The sequence below is a fragment of the Mesoplodon bidens genome (assembly GCF_964165515.1).
Source record: "Mesoplodon bidens genome assembly, chromosome: 10".
Taxonomy (NCBI): Eukaryota; Metazoa; Chordata; class Mammalia; order Artiodactyla; family Ziphiidae; genus Mesoplodon; species Mesoplodon bidens.
The window spans coordinates 1,378,296-1,399,355 of record NC_138172.1 but is presented as its reverse complement, the minus strand read 5'-3'; the positions used below and the strand labels follow the sequence as shown (position 1 = coordinate 1,399,355).

Sequence of the window (21,060 nt, the reverse complement as noted above, 5' to 3'; positions counted from 1 at the left end):
AATTACACTAAACGTCATCCACAGCCAACTTAGTCTAAGTAAAGGGAGAGGTGGAGGCGAGGAGAAGAAGAGGACAATCCCAGGGAGGATGCTGAGCACAGCCTCCCCAGGGAGATGAAAGGCGTGGGAGTCAGAAAACTGCTGAGTGGGCACAAGTCGAAGCTTAAGTTCTAAACCTGTCTCTTCATCTCCAACACCGAGGTCGAACTTGAGCTCCGCAAAAGGGTACCCATTCGAATGCGGTCACGGACGCGAAGGCGCCGCGAAGAGCGGGACTCGGGCCCTCACCGGGGCACAGCCGCCCTTTCGGGCCCACCCGGGCAGGAAGCGCCGGCCTCGGGGGAAGCCAACCTCGGGACACAGCCGGAAGCGGGTGGGCGGAGCCTCCCCTGCAGCCGCGACGGGCAAAGCCAGGAGCCAGTGGGGCGCTGAGGCGTTCCCGCCGCGGCCAATGGGGAGCTGACCGAGGCGGGGCCGGACCAGCCGCCCGGTAACGGCCGCGTGGTAACCGGCTGCGCGCTGCTACGACTGAGTGGGCGCTCGGGCTCCAGGTGCGCAGGATGAAGATCGAGGAGGTGAAGAGCACCACCAAGACGCAGCGCATCGCCTCCCACAGCCATGTGAAGGGGCTGGGGCTGGACGAGAGCGGCCTGGCCAAGCAGGCGGCCTCGGGGCTCGTGGGCCAGGAGAACGCGCGCGAGGTGTGGCGGCGGGGCGGGGGCTGAGGCTGGGGGACTGAGCTGAGGGGGAGACCGAGGCGGGGACGGGGCTGAGGTGGGCCCGGGCGGCGCGGACCTGGGGGTGGGGCGTGGGGAGGACGTCCCGGGGCGTGGCGAAGACCCCGCGGCCTCGCTCCTGGCTGCGAGTCTTGACGGACCGCCGCTCGGGGCCAGGCCGTCCGCGCGGCACGGGGGTCGGCGGGGAGAAGACGGGCCAGGTCCCTGCTCTCCGGGAGCTCGCGTTTCAGACACAGACGTTTAAACCGCTGAGCAGAAGGGCCGTTATTAGACTTCGGGGATCACTTCCTGCGGGGCTCTGCGGGCCCGGGCACGGCGTTTGCGTTGCTGTGAGCGCAGTGGGAGGCTCTGGGGCTTTTAAAGTCGGGAGGTGATCCGCCTGAGCAAGTGGCAGGTACAGAGGCCTTTCTGAACATTCCAGTTAAGCCCCCTTCTTCTAAGTGATGCTGGTGCCAAGTGCCTTCGGCCGCATTATCATCACAAAACCGTTCAGGCTCTGTGTGTGTGTGTGTATTTTTTTTTTTTTGATGAAAACATTGAGCGTGGGAGAGGTCACTTCACCCATCCGCTTGCCACCCGTTTTAGTAATAGTATAATGCTGGAGTTTGTGCCTGTGAGCCCCTGACTCCGGAAGCAGCGCGCTCTGTGGTAGGACCGCCCCCCTCGGGCCCCCTTCAGCCCTAACGTCAGCCCATTTGGCCCCTCTGCCCCTGCGGTGGCTCGGCAGCTGCAGAACTCCTGGGTAAGACTCTTGCCTCCTAGCCTGATTGTGCTAATAGAAAGGGCCAGAGAGAAGCCTCTGGTTTCCATTTGGAACATCAGGTTTCCAGAGAGGAAATAGTGACAGGGCCAAGGTGACTTTGAAATTTCTCTTCATCCAGCTTCTGCTCTCAGAGGGCCTGTCTCTGCAGGTAGCTGACATTGTTGAGTGCTTTTCATGTGCCGAGCACTGTGCTAAGCAGCTCCGTTTCCATTGTCTTATCGTTCATCACCACCCTTATACCTGTCCCTCCTCCACTCTGTTATGGCACTTTTCAGACGTAGCAAAAAGTTGAAAGACTTGTGTAGTGCGTACCTGTGTGCCTGAATTCTACAAGTAACATTTTACTCTGTTGCTTTGTCTTTTATCTGCTCATTTATCCATCTAACAATCTGCTTTTGCACCTCAAAGTAAGTTGTAGACATTAGTATACTTTGCCATAAACCCGTTAGGCTTTGTGCCACTATGCTAGGAACTCTGTTTTCAGATGAGGAAACTGTGGTTCCTAGAGGTTAGGTTATGGATCTAAGGGTACTCGACTGGTAATTGGTCGAGCCAGGATTTAAACCTAAGTCTCTCTGACTCCATACTCTTGCCTCTGACGCTGTGTACCTCCCTGCGAATATGAGCTTCCCAAGGATAGAGACCGGGTAGTATTATATACCCAGAACTTGAATCATTGTAGGGACTCAGAATTTACGTACTGAATTATTAGTCATCCCACCTCTGCTACCAGGTCCTTGTCTGAGTCTGGTCACATCAGCAGCCTCCTTGATGTTTAATGTCCTCATCTGAAAAATGAGAGTTAGACTAAGTCATCTTTTAAAGGCCCTTCCAGTTCATACTTTTTAAATTTTGGAATTCACTGGACATGTCTCACTGGAGAGAAGGAGCCTAAATGGAAGAAGATTAAATGGAAGGGGAAGTGTGTGAATAAGAGTGCGTAGCCAGGGTTGGCAAAGGCTCTTCTACCTCTTCTGAGTTGCCCCAAATCTTCCAGTGCTGAGGATTATGATATCAGAGGTTACTGTGGAAAGACCATAATGGCTCTTGTCTTTTTAGAAATGCAGCGCCTGAAGAATATCTTCCAGGCTCTGTTATGTGTACTGTGCTTTTCCAGCTGAACCAGAAATGGAATAGGGCACATCCACATGCATTCCTTGAACCCACGTTTTTGAGGGGCTAAGTGTGGGACCAAGGTAGGTCTCCACAGTCCATGGGGAAAGTGGGAGAGGAGATAAGATGTGCTCACAAGACCCTGTCCACAAGGTACCACCCAGGTAGAGGAGCTGTGGACCTGCCCTGAGGCAAGGACGGTGCACCTTGGAGACAGTTGTGCTTTCGGGTTTTAGATCAGTGTGAGAAACCTTGAGATGAGGTGTTTCAGGAGTGTGACTTTCTCAGCCTTACTCCTTTAGGGTTAACTATTCTAAAATACATAAAACCAGGAACCCATTTATGGAATTTCTAAACATATACACACACGTATCAATATGCAGTCCACTCTTGAACGACATGGGTTTGAACTGCATGGGTCCACTTATTCGCAGATTTCTTTCAATAAATACGTATTAGGGTGCTACATGACCCCCAGTTGGTTGAATCCAGGGCTGCTGAACCACAGATATGGAGGGCTGACTGTATAGTTATGTGCTGATTTTCGCCTGCGTGGAGGTTGGGCGCCCCTAACTTCAAGGGTTCATGGGTCAACTGTATATACGTGTATGTGTATGAGAAATACATGCTGTATGTATATAATGTCCATACCTGTCTATATATAATATATATGCTGTAAATGGCTTAATACTCAGAATATTTAAAATATACGAACAAACAAGTAATTTAATCTTGAGGATTTGAAGGGCATTCCTTGGGTCTTAGGATGCTGTAGGTTAAACCTCACGTGCAGCATTTGCTTACAGCGTTCTGGGATAGTTACCTGATGGCCAACTAGTAGAATACGTCATCGATTCTTAGCCCTTAGTGGGTTAATTTGGGAACGTGATGAAAGCTGTGACCCCTCCCTGGAAGAATGCACATTTGAACAGATACACAGTCTTGTTTCCAGTTTTGAGGTGTGTGGGCCCCTGGAGTATATGCCACTGCTCCCGTTTGTACCCCTCCTGTCCGTTCTCCACATAGCAGCCATTGAGATACTTTAAAAACAAATTTTCAGAACATGACCTGTGGCCTAAGGCTTTCTCACTGGCTTCCCATTACACGTAGAATAAAATCCAGGCTTTACTCTGGACTGGAAGATTCTGTTCTCAGTGCTACCCCTCCTGCCTCTACCACCTCGTCTTCCCGGTCTGCTTGTTTTCTGAACTCTGGTCAGCACAGCTTTTCTGTCCCTTGGACATGCCAAGCTCATTCCTGTATTTTGAATTTATTGTTTCCTTTGCTCGGAACACTGACTCCTGCCCTGCCTGCAGCTTCGTATATCAAATACAATGTCAGAGAGGCCGTCCCAGATCACTCTTTATTATAGAGTAACGTCTGCCCCCAGCCATTTGCTCTTTCGTTGCCCTTTTTTCTTCATAGTAGAGGTTCTGTGTGTGTGTGTCTCCTCCACTAGGACGTGAGCTCCATGGCCCTCTACTGCCTCTGGCGCCTAGAACAGCGCCTGTGGTGTCCTGGCACTCGATGAGTCTGAGTTGTGTGGACCAGACACTGGACTTTTTCCTCCTGTGAGACATTTTAATATTGATTTATTATTTCTTTCTATTGTGGTGTCTAGGCATGTGGTGTGATAGTGGAATTAATCAAAAGCAAGAAAATGGCTGGAAGAGCTGTCTTGTTGGCAGGGCCTCCTGGAACTGGCAAGGTACTCATTTTCTCTCATTTTTTAAAATCTACCCAAGAGGATGATCTTAATGTCTAAGCCAAATTCAATTTGTGTCTTAACTAGTCTTTGTTTAGCTAAATTGGTTATACGTGTGTTTTTAAAACCGATGTGCAGTAATACCGTTGAGTATCTAAAATCCATGCTTCTAAAATTCAAATTACCCTGGCTGACCTCCAGAGAAAAGAGAGTGAAGTCCTCAGAGGTGTCTCATTGTTTCTGTAATTTGTCTTTTATCTCTTTCAAGTCTCCTTTGCTTTGGAAATACACTTCTGTTGGCCTAGGGCTTCATAAAATCTTGGGAGTGACATCTTACTTGAGGGGGAAAGAAAACCAGTCAGCAAGCAATCTTCCGAATGCTGACTTGACCCAGCACTACTCTGGCTGTGTGAGAGATGGAAAGAAAAAGGAAAAAAGAATTAGAGACGTGATTTTTATCTCCAAGGGCCGTATAGTCTCTCCAGGGCAGAGGGGATACCATGGCAGCATGAAAAACTCCAGTTGAGCACTAAGGTGCGGGGCGTCGCCTGATCCTAAATGCAGCTGGAATTGCAGCAGGAGGTGACACTTGGGCCGGTGTGGCTGGAGGGGTTGAAGCTTGACATTTGACTTTGCAGGGGAGAAAAGGGCCTTCCAGGCCGAGGGTGCAGGACAACTTGTGGGATCTGTGAGGGGCTTGGCTGGGTGCTTGGAACGCTCTGGAGTCCCCAGTCTGGGCCCTCCTTGTTCTTCAGGAGGGCTGCTTGGTGCAGGAGAGGAGGAGCCTGGGGGAGTCACTGTGTAAAGAAAGGGGTTCCAGCTCTGGTGCTGAGACCCCAGGCAGGTCCCTTAGCCTTTCTGAAGCAGTAGTACAGCCCTGCCTGTTTGAGGGAGTTATTAAAGTGGCAAGTGGTAAGGTGATGACTCTAATGATCATTTTGAAGTCATATGATTGAACTGATGGTTTGTCTTTTACTTGTGTCTAACCATAGAGGAGGAAGTGCTATATTTGTGAACAAGTATAAATGTGAGCTTTAATTCCCTTTCTGCTTGTCACTGTATTTACCATTTATTTGCTTACTATTCCTTCTCATATCTTAGACCTTTGCTCTCCCTCCGTTTCCTTCCTAAAGTACATCATTAGGAAGTTCCTTCTAGAAGTGTGTTGGTGGCAAAGTCAGGTTTGTATTTATTGTGTTGCCCTTGTTTTGAAAGATAGTTATGTTGGATATATAATTCAGTTGACAGATGTGTTCTCTCAGTACTGTTTCAGTGATATTTGCTACCTTTTGGCTTCTAGTGTTGCTTTTGAGAAGGCTGGTTTTGAGGATTTTGTCTTTTCTCTCTGGATGTTTTTGGGATATTTTGGTTTTGGTGTTTCACTGTGATATGTCAAAGTGTGGATTTATTTTCATTTATCCTGCTTGATACGGATCTGAGTACATATTGTGTCTCATAAGTTCTGGGAACTGGTCAGCCTTTGTCTCTTCAGATGCTGCCTTTCCCTGTTCTCTCTCTTCTCTTCTGGAACTCCAGCTAGGTGAGGTTCCACTGCAGAGGTCCTCCACGTGGGCCGAGTTTGCCCCCCGGGGAACACTTGGCACTGTCCTGAGGCGTTTTCTGGTGGCATGCTTGGTTGGGCCGGGAGTGCTGCTGGTATCCTGTGGGTGGAGGCCGTGGGGTTTGCAGGGCACCCTGCAGAGCACAGAGCAGCCCCTGCAAGAGGACTTCTCCAGCCCAAAATGCCCACGGTGACAAGACTGGGAAATCCTGGGCTGGAGCTTCTCATTCTGCCTTCTTAGTCTTTGAACCCCTTTTATGTCTTCTGTTGTTTTGACTCTTCTGCATTCTGCACAGCTGCATTAGACCTCTCTTCCGGTCTGTCTTGTAAGCTGCGAGGAAGCTACTCTTTAATCCAGTCCATGGAATATTCTCCATTTTGAAAACTTTGATACCTAAAAGAGAGTGGACAGGACAGGTTGACGAGTCCCTCTGTACCCTGCTCATAGGTAACTGAGTGTAAATACTTCGTGAGATTTGTGCTTTCTCCGTGTTACTTCTGAACCATTTGAAGGGAAGTGCAAGGGACCTTCTCTCTCATTCCCATGATGCTGTCTGTCATCCACCCAAGAAATGTAATGTTGCTAATAAAATTAGCTAATATCTAGCTTATATTAAAATATCTCCAAGTCATTTCAGTCTGTGGCTCCTTCATTTTTTTATATTTTAAATGGAATCATAATCACACATCACACATTGCGTTCATCATTGTCTCTTTAGTCTCTTTATCGAGAACAGTTCCTGTCCCCTGCATTTTTGGTTTGTTTTCTTTTATGACACTGACATTTTTGAAGAGCCCAGGACAGTTGTTTTGTAGAGTACCCTACAGCTGTCCTCCAGTGGTCGTCTGATTGTGTCTGAAACATTCAGCCCTTTGGCAGAACGTGATGCAGGTGATGTGTCTGGAACCTGCATCACAACAGGAGGCTGACGCCACGTTCTACTGTGAGGGGACTGGTTCCCTCTGAAATTTATAATCATTTGGGATGTGACACTTTGAGATGTCCTGAATATCCTTTTACCCTATGGCTGTAGCATTGATTGATGGTCATTGCCTTATCAGTTATCACATTGGTGGTTGCAAAATGGTGATTTTCTAAATCTGTCGTGTCCTCTACATATATTAGCTTGTTTTTTTTTTTTTTTGTAATGAAGAAGCCCCTCCCTCCCCTACTCATTATTTTTAATTTCTTCATTTCTTCAAAATGTGTTTTTTGCTTATTTGTTTGTTTGTTTGTTTTGGCCGTGCCATGCAGCTTGCAGGATCTTAGTTCCCCGACCAGGGATCGAACCCATGCCCCCTGCAGTGGAAGCGTGCAGTCCTAACCACTGGGCCTCCAGGGAAGTCCCAAAATCTGGCTATTTTTGATAGCCTCTTGTTCCTCGTTCATGAAATACTTTCTTATTTATTTTGTATCCTGTATCTGCTTGTGGACTCATGTTTGATCAAATCTGAGGCTTCCCTGATCTCTTGATTAGGGCCCAGTGCTTCCTGAGAGGACTTGGGAGGGCCCCTGCTGTGCTGCCCGCACAGGGCACATGAAGGAAATTTTGTGGCTTGGGTTTTCTGGCCATCAGGCAGTGTAGAGACCAATCCTTAATCTGTTTGAGAGCCTGCTAGTGAGACTTCCTCAGCCAGAGCTGTGGTGAGACGGACAAGCTTGTCTTTGTCCCTTGGAGATTTTCTCTGTGGCCACCTTGTCTACTGACGTGTGCCCTTCAAGGCTCCTTTTTATCCAGGGGTTTCTGGCATCTGTCAAACAGCTGCCCAGCTTTTCAGAGTGGTAAACTACCTTGCAATGATAGTTTACTACTTTGGGTCTATCATGACTACTTACTTATTCTAGATGTTTTGTAACAGGACGGAGTGGCTGTGGCTCTAGTGGCCGCTTTGCTGGAAGCATGGGACTCTGTTGCTTTTGTAACATTGGCCCCATGGACCTCAAGGTTCAGACAACTTAACTGAGTGGCCGGCAGGAGTGTGGTGCTTGTTCAGAGTACGGCCATTCCCCTCCAGAGGCCTGCACACTCTTTTTTTTTTTTTTTTTTGGCGGTACACGGGCCTCTCACTGTTGTGGCCTCTCCCGTTGTGGAGCACAGGCTCCAGACGCGCAAGCTCAGCGGCCGTGGCCCACGGGCCCATCCACTCCGCGGCATGTGCGATCTTCCCGGACTGGGGCACGAACCCGTGTGCCCTGCATCGGCAGGCGGACTCTCAACCACTGCGCCACCAGGGAAGCTCTACACACTCTTAATAATGGGGCTTTGTGTTTGGGTTTTAGAAAAAGGTGTTCGGATGAAGTTGAAAACAAAGTAGGTTTTTTTAATGTTTTGGCAACAGCCTCTTTTTTGTGCCATTTGCATGGGGGGTGGGCACACAGAAATAGGTCTTGGAGATTGGGGTTTGCATCCTGACCCTTCTGCTTGCTAGCTGTTTGACTTTGGGTGAGCTGGAAATTTCTGAGTTTCAGTTTCTAAATTCACAAAATGTGAACTAGATTATCAAGTTCATAGGCTGGGAGAGTTCAGTGGGATCCCTTGTGCAATTCATCCAGCCCTATATAGTAGGTGTCTGCACAGTAGCCACATCATATGCCAGCCTTCTGGGAGCCTTTAAATGGAGGGAACTAGACACACCTGAAGCATTTTTTTTTTTTTTTTTTTTTTTTTTTTTGCTGTACGCGGGCCTCTCACTGCTGTGGCCTCTCCCGTTGCGGAGCACAGGCTCCGGACACACAGGCTCCGCGGCCATGGCTCGCGGGCCCAGCCGCTCCGCGGCATGTGGGATCTTCCGGGATAGGGGCACGAACCCGTGTCCCCTGCATCGGCAGGCGGACTCTCAACCACTGCGCCACCAGGGAAGCCCCCTGAAGCATTTTTTAACCAAGCATTTATCATATTTTAATGGAATATGTCGATCATCTCTTCTGTATTTGGTAGTGGTGGGGGTCTGCATTGAATCAGATGCAGCACTGTCTTTGGAGTTCACAACTGAGGGAGGGGAGTTGGGGCCTGTAGCGACAGGGGAAGAGAAAGAGGAGCGACTGGAAAGGTGGCGGGGTTTGGATAGAAGGTGAGCGTGGCTGGCCTGAGGCTTCTGCTGGGATCCTGGTGTCAGTGTGCTGCTACCTGCCCCGTTATGCTCCAGAGATTTTCCCTTCGCTCTTAGGATACAAGAGAATACAGCTTTGGAGGTATCAGCCTTGAGGGCACAGACTCAGATGCCTACTCAGACGGGCAGTGGGGCTGAGTGAAGCGCCCGGGAGCCCGCACGAGCCCTTGCTGGGGAGGCAGCTGCCCACATGTCCACTCCCAGTGCTGCCACGTGGTCACAGGGGCCCCTTGTGGCCAGACCTTCTTGCTTCTCAGAAGAAGCTAAATAATTGTATTTTTATGTGAAATTTCCCAACATTAGAAAATGGGCAACAACTGAGTTTAAAAACACACATGAGGACTTCCCTGGTGGTGCAGTGGTTAAGAAGCCGCCTGCCAATGCCGGGGACATGGGTTCAATCCCTGGTCTGGGACTATCCCACATGCCACGGAGTAACTAAACCCGTGCGCCGCAACTACTGAGCCCACATGCCTAGAGCCCGTGCTCCACAACAAGAGAAGCCACCGCAGTGAGAAGCCCGCGCACCACAATGAAAAGTAGCCCCCACTCGTCGCAACTAGAGAAAGCCCGTGCACAGCAATGAAGACCCAACACAGCCAAAAAAGAAAGAAAACACACATGAGGCTCTGCAGGCCAAAACAGGAGCAGTCTGTGGGCAACCAGTTTGCTACCGGTGATCTAACCCAGGACTTTGATTTGACAGATGAGGAAGTCAGGCACCAGGGATTTGCCGTGTACCCAGGGTCGCGCTGAAGATTAAACTCTCACCGGAAGGGCAGTGAACAGAAGAGGAAGCTTTACTGAGCCAGTTTTAAAACTGTCTCGGAGATCCGTGTCATCCTTCAGTAGCAGCCTTGTTCTCTTCCTTAGCCTGTACACCTTGGGGACCTTACCTGGGCTCTCGTGTCAAAGTTGAGGAAAGGTGAAAACCGTAGTACAAGGCCGTGGTGTTTCCCCGTCCTGCCCCAGCTTTAAGGCACTGGCTTTTCACACTTGCTCTTTGACCATGGAAGTTATCTTAGCAAAAGTACATTTGTAGTTTATTAGGGCATGTTCAAGTGTAACTTCACTAGTTCATAGCTTCAGAATCCTAGGTTGTGTGTCATTCTTCATGGTTTGCGGGGCCACTGAGCATAAAGTGAACATCCTGTCATTTGTTCCTTGATTATTGATTTCTAATGGGTTGTAAGTTGGTGCCTTCCTGTGTCTGTAAAGACAGAAAGCAGTATCTCAAAGACCCGGTGGTGCTGTTGTACTGCGACGAGGTCCGAACCCTGTTTTGACACTGAGGGAACAGTTTTGGAAGACTGTACTGACTATTCTGATGGGACTCTGATCTCTGGAACCCTGCTGTCAGACTTTAAGGTTCCACTGTGCCATTTTCTAGATTATGGTACCGAGGATGTGTTATTTAATCTGTGTCTCAGCTTTCTCATTTGTGAAATGGGGAGAGTAGTGGTGTCCACTTCCTAGGGTGAGTGGGAGGGGCATGTGAAACATCAGGAACTGGACTGGCCAAGTCTCAGTCGTGACAACTGTTGTGATGACAGGGACCATTATGCTAGAAATCGACCGTCCACAAAAGTCATTAAACGTTTATTGTGAGACATGCAAACTGTATTAAAACTAAAGGGCTAGAATTTCAGTTCCTAGTTAATAATGTTTTTATGGCATATGTTCCTGATTTATACTTCAAGAATGTGAAACAAGTGCATTTCCTTTGTTTTCTTCTGTAGACAGCTCTAGCCTTGGCTATTGCTCAGGAGCTGGGTAGTAAGGTCCCATTCTGCCCGATGGTGGGGAGTGAAGTTTACTCCACGGAGATCAAGAAGACAGAAGTGCTGATGGAGAACTTCCGCAGGGCCATTGGTGAGTACCCGGCCTGCACCCACTACCCATCTGCGCCTAGTACCCTGTCCACGCCTGTCCGAGGCTTGTCCTCACCTGCCTCTTCCTTGCGAAAATGCCTCTAGGACTTGCATTCGTGGCACTGCTGTTTTTCTTTTGGTGCCATTAGTGTTATCTTTGCAAACGAAACGAAAACCCAGCTTTTCCAATGGAAGTGCTTTAGCAACCAGCAAATGTGGGCCCAGCTGTGGGGCTGCGGCTCTTCATCTGACAAAGTCGACTTTCCCGGGAGCCTTCCTGTGCTTCTGGAGATGACAGACCACTGAGAAAGTTCTGGACGTGAAGCCAGCAGCCCGTGTGTCGTGCTGTCAGAATGCCCGGCCTGCATGCCGAGCCGGTCAGCAGGCGAGGAAACCACGTGGGACGGTGGCGCTTCGGGGCTGCGCTGCCAACCCTGCAGGGCCTGGAGCTGCTGTACTGACTGCCTGTGACGTGCCAGGCCCGCCACGAGCCGCGGCCTTTCGCTCCCCAAGAGGAAATTCTCAGTCTGCATTTTGCGTCTGGTGAAACAGAGTCTCATAAAGTTAAATAACTTGCCTCCTGTGACCCAGCTAGTAAGTAGCAGCAGCCCTGCAGTCTGACCCTACACCTGTCTGACTCTGGAGCCCACGCTCTGACCATGTGCTGCGAGCAGAAAATGGCCGCCCTCCTGAATTTGTACCTCTTGCCAGCCAGGACCTCTGGGGCATTCTCCTGGCCCCATTCCTGCTGGTCTAGTTCTGGGGAAATCTTAGTTTCCCTCAGACCTACTTGTAGACATAGCTCATTCCTGTTAAGCTATGAAAAAATATTTAATGCACACGTGAGTGTCTATATCTAGGATATACTTGCCGAGTTACAAGTTATGAACACTTGTCAGAGTGCCTGTGTCATTTTACAGTCCCTCTGGTTGTCAAAACAAGGTAAGGGGCTGCCCTGGTGACGCAGTGGTTGAGAATCCGCCTGCCAATGCAGGGGACATGGGTCCGAGCCCTGGTCTGGGAAGATCCCACATGCTGCGGAGCAGCTAAGCCTGTGCGCCACAACTACTCAGCGTGCGCTCTAGAGCCCGCACGCCACAACTACTGAGCCCGCGTGCCACAGCTACTGAAGCCTGCACACCTAGAGCCCGTGCTCCCAACAAGAGAAGTCACTGCAGTGAGAAGCCCGCGCACCACAACAGAGAGTAGCCCCCGCTCACCACAACTAGAGAAAGCCTGCACGCAGCAACTAAGACCCAGTGCAGCCAAAAATAAATAAAATAAATTTATTAAAAAACAAACAAAAAACAAGGTAAGTATTCTCAAGAAGGAAACTTACGAGAAAACTTCAAGGAAATTATGAAAGTTAAAGAAAGAGTAGATTTGTCTAAGCCCAGAATTCTTTCCTCAAGAATGGTGGAGTCTAATGGAAGGGTATGGTCACGTAGGGCCTTAGAACATGGTAGGGCTTTGCATGCTACGTGGTGCGAAATGAAGGGAGAAGCAGTGGGAGAGTGGAATCCCTCTGGCTGGGTGTGGGGAGTGAGGGCAGAAGCAGGGAGCCCACGAGGAGTCTGGGCAAGAGGTGGTGGTGCGTCGGCCGGCGCGGTGGAGCTGGGGGTGGGAGAAGCGGTTGGATTCTGGGTCTGGTGGGATGGTGGAGCTGATAGGATTTCCTGAGAGATTAGATGTGGGGCTGGAAGAGAGAGAAGAGAGAGGAGGTGAGGATGAGTGCCAGGCGCTGCCGGGCTTGGAGGTGGGAAGCGTGGGGAGGAGCAGGCTGGGCATCTATTGAACGTCACTGCGGGTGTAGCGGGCCGTGTTCATCAGTGTAGCCCGAGTTCCTGGCCCACGGTGGGTGCTCCGTGCCGTTTTTCTGAGTGAGAGAAGGGGTGCACTTTGAAGCAGGTAGAAGAAAACAGAGGTCTCTAGCCCTCAGTCTGTGTCTGGTCGATAGACAGATGTTGTTTGGTTTACACAGTGTTTTTTAATAACTTTTGAGTGAGTTGCCAGTATTTGGAAATGGGGAGAGATGTCCCATAAAATGAAAGAAGCTTTTGTTCCCTGGCAGCCGCGGTGGTCCAGGCGGAGCAGGCACCCTCCCTAGCAGAGCGGCCTGCACCAGCTCGCCCCGGTCTCCTCGTGGGACTCGCTCTGCTGCCTTAGAGTCCCTGCCAGGGCCCTGTGAGCACTGGACTTTGGGACTCTTGTTAGAGGTTGGTTTAGAAACCAGAGACTGTGCACTCTGTCCATAGGCTAAGTTCTGGATTTTTTTAAACTGCAAAGTATTTCCTACTGGAAATATTTTTTACCTTGAAACACTGGATTTCTTTTTTTTGTGCCTGTTTTAAACTGACATATAACATACACATAGAAAAGTGTAAAAATACCTATAGTTTAACAATAATGAAGTAGACGCTCATGCAGTCACCATTCAACTCAAGGAACAGAGCATGGGCGGCACCACAGACATGGCTCGTGCCCTCCCAGGTCATAGCCCCTCACCTCTCCTACACGTCCCCCACAGAGTGCAAGAGTTGTGTGGCGGTGGCTTCTGTGGCAGTCATAACCCTGTACACCCGTGTGTGCGTCCTAAGCAGTGTGGCTTAGTTTTGCCCCTTTTATAAACTTTATCTGAACGGAACCTACTTTAGGTGCTGTGTCTTGCTTCTTTACCAGCTTTATCTTTGTGAGGTTCAGCTCGCTGTGTTGTATCTGGAATAACAGTGGAAATGGCTCACTGCCCACGTGCCACAACTACTGAAGCCCGCGTGCCTGGAGCCCATGCTCCGCAACAAGAGAGGCCACTGCAGTGGGAGGCCCATGCACCACGACGAAGGGTGGCCCCCGCTCACTGCAACTAGAGAAAGCCCGCACGCAGCAGCGAAGACCCAATGCAGCCAAAAATTTAAAAAAACACACATATATATTAAAAAAATATATATGTATTTTTTTTTCTGACATTGATAAAAGATGACAAAATTCACCTTTACATGAATGCATATGTTTGGGTTGCTTAAAGTTAACTTAAATGCTTTAAAACTTGAAAAAATAGAGATAAATTTCCTGGGGTTCTGTTTTGTGATTTGCCATTTTTGAGGGGACGAGACAATGTGGTTCTTTTGATGGCAGCAAGGTGAAGAGAAATTTCTTGATGCTGACACAGAATAAAAAGACAGGCCATTGACTCTCTTCAAAAAGGAACCCTGCCCATCTTCCTCTGCCTTTGAATTCCTGTGAAGTGGCAGAGGGGGTGGGGAGGAAGTGGTAAGCTGACCAGAAATAAAAAGCAAGGAGTCTGTGCTGTTTCCTTGACGCGATGAAGGTCCCTGTCAGGGACTTAGAAACCTGAGCCAGCAGATGAAACCTGTGTCGTTCACGATGTCATTGCCGGAGATAGCGCCAGCCTGACCCTTTTCCTGGCTAACAGCCGGTCTCATTGTCTGTCACCCACATCCCCTGCCTGCTTGTCAGCACAGAGCAACTTCTAAACAAATATGGGGGTTAGTGAGAGACGGGAATGCCTTTCTTCCCCTACTCAAGGAATTTCGTGTTACAGTCGTCTGCCAGTAAATAGAGGGAAGCATTCCATTTGAAGGAACTTATCTATGTGGGATATAAAAGTTTTGATTTAAAAAAAAAAGTTAATTTTAAAAGTACAGTAATTTCCAATTTTGTCACAATCTTCTGTTGTCAAAATTCATGTTGTTTGGAAAATTTTTGTCTTGATATTCAGGAACTAAGCATTAGGTAAGGTAGAAATGAAATGCAGCCTCTCTTTTGGGACTATTCCAAGACTTCCATTTGTAGGTGATCAGATTAAAGGAAGGTAGAGTAAAACTTTTCCTTAACTTTAATATCTGAGAGTCTTTGTCCTGATTGGGTTTCTGGGGAAAGAAGGCAAACAACCCAGTGATAGGATAATGACCTGGTTTGAAGGTGGGAAGTGACTGAGCGTGTCTGAACCACGGGCAGTGTTTCTCTGTGCCACTGGGATATTTCCCTCTTAGGACAGAGGCGGCTTGGTGGTGAGGACACCCAGACCATTACGGGGCTGCCCACCCTCAGGGTAGTGTACAGCTCCACGCCACGAGCAGAACAGAGTTCTTCACTCATTCTTCAGATGAGTGTCTCTCAGCTGGGGCTGTACATTGGAATCATCTGGGGAGCCTTAAACTCATAAAGATGACCGGGTCCCAACCCTTGAGATTCGGAGGCAAATGGTCTGAGTGCAGTCGAGGGGGGAGGAGTTGTAGAAGCTGTCAGGTGAGTCTGCAGGGTGAGAACTGTGACTGGGTCCAGTGGAGGTGTGGAGCAGTGCTCCCTCAACTTAAGCCAGCAGTGTTCCTCTTTTGCCCGGGCCCACTGCTATTATTTACTTAGGTATTTCTTTTTAAAGTGACTTGGTAGTTTGGTGCACAAATACAGAAGAGTGCACGGAACATCAGTGTATACCTCGGTGGGTTATTATAAATTGAAAACCCATGAAACTAGCACCCAATCAAGAAAGAGGTTATTGCCAATACCCCAGAGCATCTGTATGGTTACATCTATCCTTCCATGTTTGAGAGTCAGCCCTCTGGCTGCGGGTAGCCATGATCGTTTCTCATCGCTCCATGGTATTCTATCGTGTGAATACACCACAGTGCAGTTACCTCTCCCACTGCAGGTAGACATGGGCGTTTTCCCAGTGTTTGGCAACTAAGAATGATGCTGCGTGACTGTTGCTGGCTGTGTCCCTTGGTGCACACGTGCACTCAGGCCTCTTGGGTATATACCTCGGAGCTGAATTGCAGGGTCACAGGTATTCACGTAGTCAATTTTAGGAGATAATAAATACCATGCTGTCTCTAAACCAACTCACACTCCCACCGGCAGTGTAAGCTTTCCTTTAGTTCTGCATCCTTACCAGCTCTTGATATCGTCAGTCTTTTTAGTTTTAGTGATTCTGGAGGTTGTAGAGTAGTATTTTGTTGTTTTTTCTTTTTCCATTGTTAAAATTTTTATTTGGGAAAGTAGCAAGTACCCAAGAAGTGGTCAAGTGGTACGATGACCCCCATGGTCCCATCTGAGTGCAGAGCTGCGTTCATATCCGTAAGTATTTCAGTTCTGTATCTCTGAAAAAGAAGGACTGAAAAAATACCATTTCATACCTAGAAAAAATGAACAGTAAATTCTTCAATATCACCGCGTATCTAGTTAATCCTCACATTTCAGGTTGTCCTGTGTCATAATATGTTTCTTTTATAGTATTATTATGCAAATCAGGATACAAATAGAGGTCTACATAATAGATTGGTTGAGAAGTGTCTTCTGTCTTTTAAATCTGTGTCTCCCTTATGTTTCTATTTTTACCTTTGGGCAAAATACAAACTAGATAGAGACGGGGGTCGTACGCAAGCACTGGCAGAAAGGGGGTGATGAGCGCCGTGGGCACATGCTAACTGGAAGGGAAAGGACAGGGCAAGGTTCATGAGAAAGGCCCTGCAGTAGGGTCGGAGGAAACGGGTCGTGGAGACTCGGACCCCAGTCCTGGGTCCACCCTGAAGAGGGACAGACTCTCCGCCTCACCGCTGGCGCTGACGGTTGCATCTGCGAAGCGGAGACGGAGTCCTTCCACGGCTGCTTCGGGGCTGACGACCCTCCTGCTGTCTGCCGGCCCCAACCCTCTGGGCCGGGTGGGGGGCTGCTTCTAAGGGCGAAGAGCTGCTGCAGCTTGATTCTTAGTTTATTGTTGGTGGTGTGGTCTGTCCCCTGGGGGTGCCTTCTGTACCCAGCTCCACCTGATCTGACCCAAGGATGCTTCCCTCCTCACCTTTGAGCTGGTGGCAGGCACAGTGACTTAGAATGGCTTTCTTGTTGAAGTTTTCAGAATCCTCTGAAAACAGATTTAATAGCTGTTAACTTACCTGTGGTATGGCTGTGGTTTCAGAGGAAGCCATTTGTGTCTCTTGACCTGGACTTTGGGAATTAGAGCCTGTGCTGGAGTGTGTATGTGCTATGTGTGTTTTCAGAGAAGCTGGGGTGGTGATGTGCATTTGTCTTCCTATTTTAAGAAAACTTCAGTTACTAATGATTATCATTGCTTTGTTAGAAAAACCCAGTTTCCTCTTTTTCTCAAGTTACTGTACATGGTATTGAAGCACAATGGGCGTACACACAGGAGCATAAGTTGTAACTGTGGAGCTTGGTGAGTTTTCATCAAGTCAACACACTTATGTAACGAGCACCCGGATCAAGAAACAGACCTTACTAGAACTCCAGAAGCTCCTTACACCCCCTCTAGCTACTCTTCTTGTCCGCTGGGCCAGCAGGCAGAGACATGCCTGTATCGACTTGGAGGGGAAAAAACGTCTGATCCAGACAAGGCCTGGGTTTTCGTGCTGAGTTCGGGGGTGCCGCGGTGCAGGGGCTGTAGCATCCCGTGGCACCCTCCTAAGAGATCGTGGGCCTTATACAGAACTTGCAGGCACATCCGCAGGCAGATTTCTTGGGTGTCGGATGGTCTGCCTGATGACACCCCCTCAACCCCTAAGTGACTTCTTTGGCCCGTCCATTCACGTGTGCCTGGGGGGCTGAGCCTTCAGCCCGGGTGTTGACAGTCTCGCGGGGGCCGCTCGGCGCTGCAGGTCCTGGCAGGGGGAGACGCAGGGTGCCAGGTGGTGACCGGAGGGTGAGGAAGAAGGAAGGGTTGTGTCAGGGCAGCTTTGTAGAGCCGGCAAGTCTCTACCTGGAAGTCTGTGAGGCCAAAGGGAGGGAAGGATGCTTCCGGCAGCAAAAACGTTATACTTGAGGGCACTGAGGCCATCTTCTAAAAATTAATTTGACAACAAACGTTTACTGAACAGCTAATGTGGGTGATGTTTAGAACAGGAGAGAGAAGTTTGCCTTCATTTACAGTATTCTAATCTAAGAACTGTATATCCTTTATTATTGGGGGCGGTTTGCTTTGGAGATGAATTGCAAAGAGTTGTAGAACAACCTGCTACAACTCGTGAATGGCAGCTGGGTGTTTCTTCTTGGGGTGTGCAGTGACGACCAGCCGGGGCCCAGCTGCCTGGCGGGGTGGCTGTCCCTTGCTCTCAGCACGGACCTCTCATTATTATCCTATGCCTTGCTCAGGCCTGATGGTGTCAGAAGGGGTGTGGTGAGTTACTCCACTGGTTTTAAAAATTTCCTTCGAGTCAGAAATGCAGGAAACAAAGGCCCATGTAGTTGCTGCTCTAGCGGAGTAGGATGGTTTGGGCTCAGAGACAGGATCAGAGGCCTCAGCTAAATTTCACCCCCTCAGAGGGGTAGCATTGTCTGAAACAATTCTGAGGAACGATGGCCTGTGTGTCTAGTGCTAGATCTGAACCTAGAAGGTCCCTTTGAGAAGGTGAAATAGAACAGTTCTCTGTGTTCCGAGCAGCTCCTCCACTACGTGTGTGTGGGCAGTGCTTCCCCACCCAGGGTTACATACGGGTGAGGCTGACTTGTTGGTTCTTATAACGTGGAGGTTTTATGGCTAAAATGGCTGTTAAAAGAACGAGAGGGAGTTGCGCTTCTCACCAGGGCTCATTCATCTGCCATCTGTCTCTTCCAGGGCTGCGGATAAAGGAGACCAAGGAGGTATACGAAGGCGAGGTCACGGAGCTCACCCCATGTGAGACGGAGAACCCCATGGGGGGCTACGGCAAGACCATCAGCCACGTGATCATAGGGCTCAAGACAGCCAAGGGGACCAAGCAGCTGAAAGTGAGTGCCTGCTCGTGGGCCGTAGCGCTGCCCCAGGATCGCCCCGCGCGGCATGACCTGTCTGTGCACAGGGCCGACGGAGTCACGTGTGGGGCAGGGCTGGCACACGGAGGACTCAGTAAAGACGCGACTCTTCTTCTCTTCTTTTTATTTATTTATTCATTTATTTATTTTTGGTTCCGTTGGGTCTTTGTTGCTGCGCGCGAGCTTTCTCTAGTTGTGCAGAGCAGGGACTACTCTGCGTTGCGGTGCGTGGGCTTCTCATTGCGGTGGCTTCTCTTGTTGCAGAGCACGGGCTCTAGGCGTTCGGGCTTCAGTAGTTGTGGCTCATGGGCTCTAGGGTGCAGGCTCAGTAGTTGTGGTGCACGGGCTTAGTTGCTTCACGGCATGTGGGATCTTCCCAGACCAGGGCTCGAACCCGTGTGCCCTGCATTGGCAGGCGGATTCTTAACCACTGTGCCACCAGGGAAGCCCTCTTCTTTTCTTCTTGTTGCCGAGGGAGCTGTGTATGTTAGGACCTGAGCTGTGTGGTGCCATTCTGTGTCCCACACAGTAACCGTGTGTCACAGGCCTGGGCATTGACGGTTCAGTTCCAGTGCTCGTGCTCACAGGAAAAGCAGCACTAAGGGATCTGGTAAGAGTTGAAGAGTGATGACAGCGGACTCCCCAGTGGCCCAACACAGAGTCCCGGCTGCAGTCCCTTTTGTGTGTCAGGCCCTATTAACCCGAGGTGGCTTCAGTGGTCGGTTCTGCTCAGGCCAGGGTCCCGGAGAGAGTGTGGCGGTGGCAGTGGGGAAGGCCCTGGGTGATCCTCCCACTCCTGTCCTGTAAGCCTTGAGGAGGCGGACAGCAGGGACGCCGGGTGGGGAGCATGGGTTTGGAGTCTCTGCCACTCACTGCAGTGTGGCCTTCTGCAGTGACTTCATCTCTGAGCGATAGTTTCATCTGTTACTTGGGAATAATAATTGCCTATCTTCAGAGTTACTGTGAGGATAAAAGTTGTAGCTTTGGGTGTGGCACCCAGTTACCTAAGAAGTGGTAGCTGTTGATGTTGTTGTGAGATGGGGCAGCCTGATTGTGGCTTTGCCTTATTAATAACAATGAATAACCTTTTCTTCACAGCTCTCACTTATTGATTGTATGTGCCAGGCCCTGGGCCAAGTGCATCAGCAAATCTCTGTGTGTGTGTGTGTGTGTGTGTGTGTGTGTGTGTGTGTGTGTGTGTGTGTGTATAATTTCCTTCATTTTACAGATAAAAGAACTGAGGCTCGTGAGGAGGTTAAGCAGTCATCCTCGGATCACACAGCTAGTTAGTGGCAGGGCGGACTCTCTGAGTCCTAACCACTATGCTTTCTGCCCTCCAACTTGCTGTGTGACCTTTAGAAGTCAGTTGAGCTCTCTGGGCCTCCCTATCTGTAAACTGTGGTAGATTGACCATATAATTTCCCCATCTTTGCTCTCCTCTGTTGATTTTATTGTTCTTTGATTCTGTAAGGTGGTTGCTTGGTCACTGCTTTATGGAGATCATAAAAATGTCACTTCTTCAAAGGACCATTTTTCTTTATCCTAACAACGTTTCCATCTCAGGAGCCTGCCTCTGCAAATACCTCTCTTAAACCCCTCCCCCTTCATCTCTCCCATTCTGTAGTAATTAGATTTCTTAGTAGGGTCTACCACCTTTCCAGTAATTACATCTTCAGTCACTTCATTTGGGAAATTAACTGATATAAAAATGCTGGAGGCCAAAAAAAAAAAAAAAGGTGTACTATCCAATATAGGATATATAAAATAAGATATGCAGTTTAAATTTTAGCTACCCATACAGCTGTTTTGCACAGTTTCTTTAAGAAAATAACAAAAGGGTGAATGTTTTGCTTCCAAACTGAGTACTTCCAGCCACTTTGAGCCTATGTACAAGCTGTTTGGATAGATGGAGTTCAAATACTGGGTGAATATTTAAGTGTGGAGGAGGAAGTACCGCCATCTTTATGGAAAGCCTCCCTCATCCCAGCCCTGCGGTAGGGGCCTGCCAGCCCCCGTCCTCATGCTCATGGCAGGGGTCCAGGAGCCGTCGGGCCCATCCCACCAGGGAGATAGAGCTCTGGGTTCCCTCTGTGGTTACTCTCTGTAACAACTTCATTGAGGTCTCATTTTTAGTAAAATTCACCCATTTGATGTGTACAGCTCAAGGAATTTTAATCGGTTTACAGAGTTGTACAGCTATCATCACAATCCGATTTTAGAACATTTTCATTACTGCAGAAAGAAACCTCATGCCTAATCTACTTTCTGTCTATATATTTGCCTTTTCTGAACATTTCATATAAACAGAATCATACAGTATGTGTTCTTTTATGTCTTGCTTTTTCTACTGAGTCCTGGCAAGTTTTTACTCTTTAATTTTGTTTGAGAGTTGAGAGTAATAGCTCCCCTTGAAATTTAACTGAGAGAAACATTTCTAA

At 49.0% G+C, this 21,060-nt stretch overlaps 1 protein-coding gene across 1 annotated transcript in view; it reads left to right on the top strand.

Annotated features, from left to right (window-relative positions):
- Positions 1-472: 472 nt before the first annotated feature.
- Positions 473-21,060, top strand: part of RUVBL1 (RuvB like AAA ATPase 1) — a 35,088-nt gene continuing 14,500 nt past the window's right edge. Inside the window, exons 1-4 of the mRNA XM_081245205.1 lie at positions 473-701; positions 4,235-4,321; positions 10,730-10,862; positions 18,447-18,598. Of these exons, the coding sequence (XP_081101331.1) occupies positions 561-701; positions 4,235-4,321; positions 10,730-10,862; positions 18,447-18,598 (513 nt within the window). The 5' untranslated portion in view covers positions 473-560. The remainder of the gene's footprint in view (positions 702-4,234; positions 4,322-10,729; positions 10,863-18,446; positions 18,599-21,060) is intronic.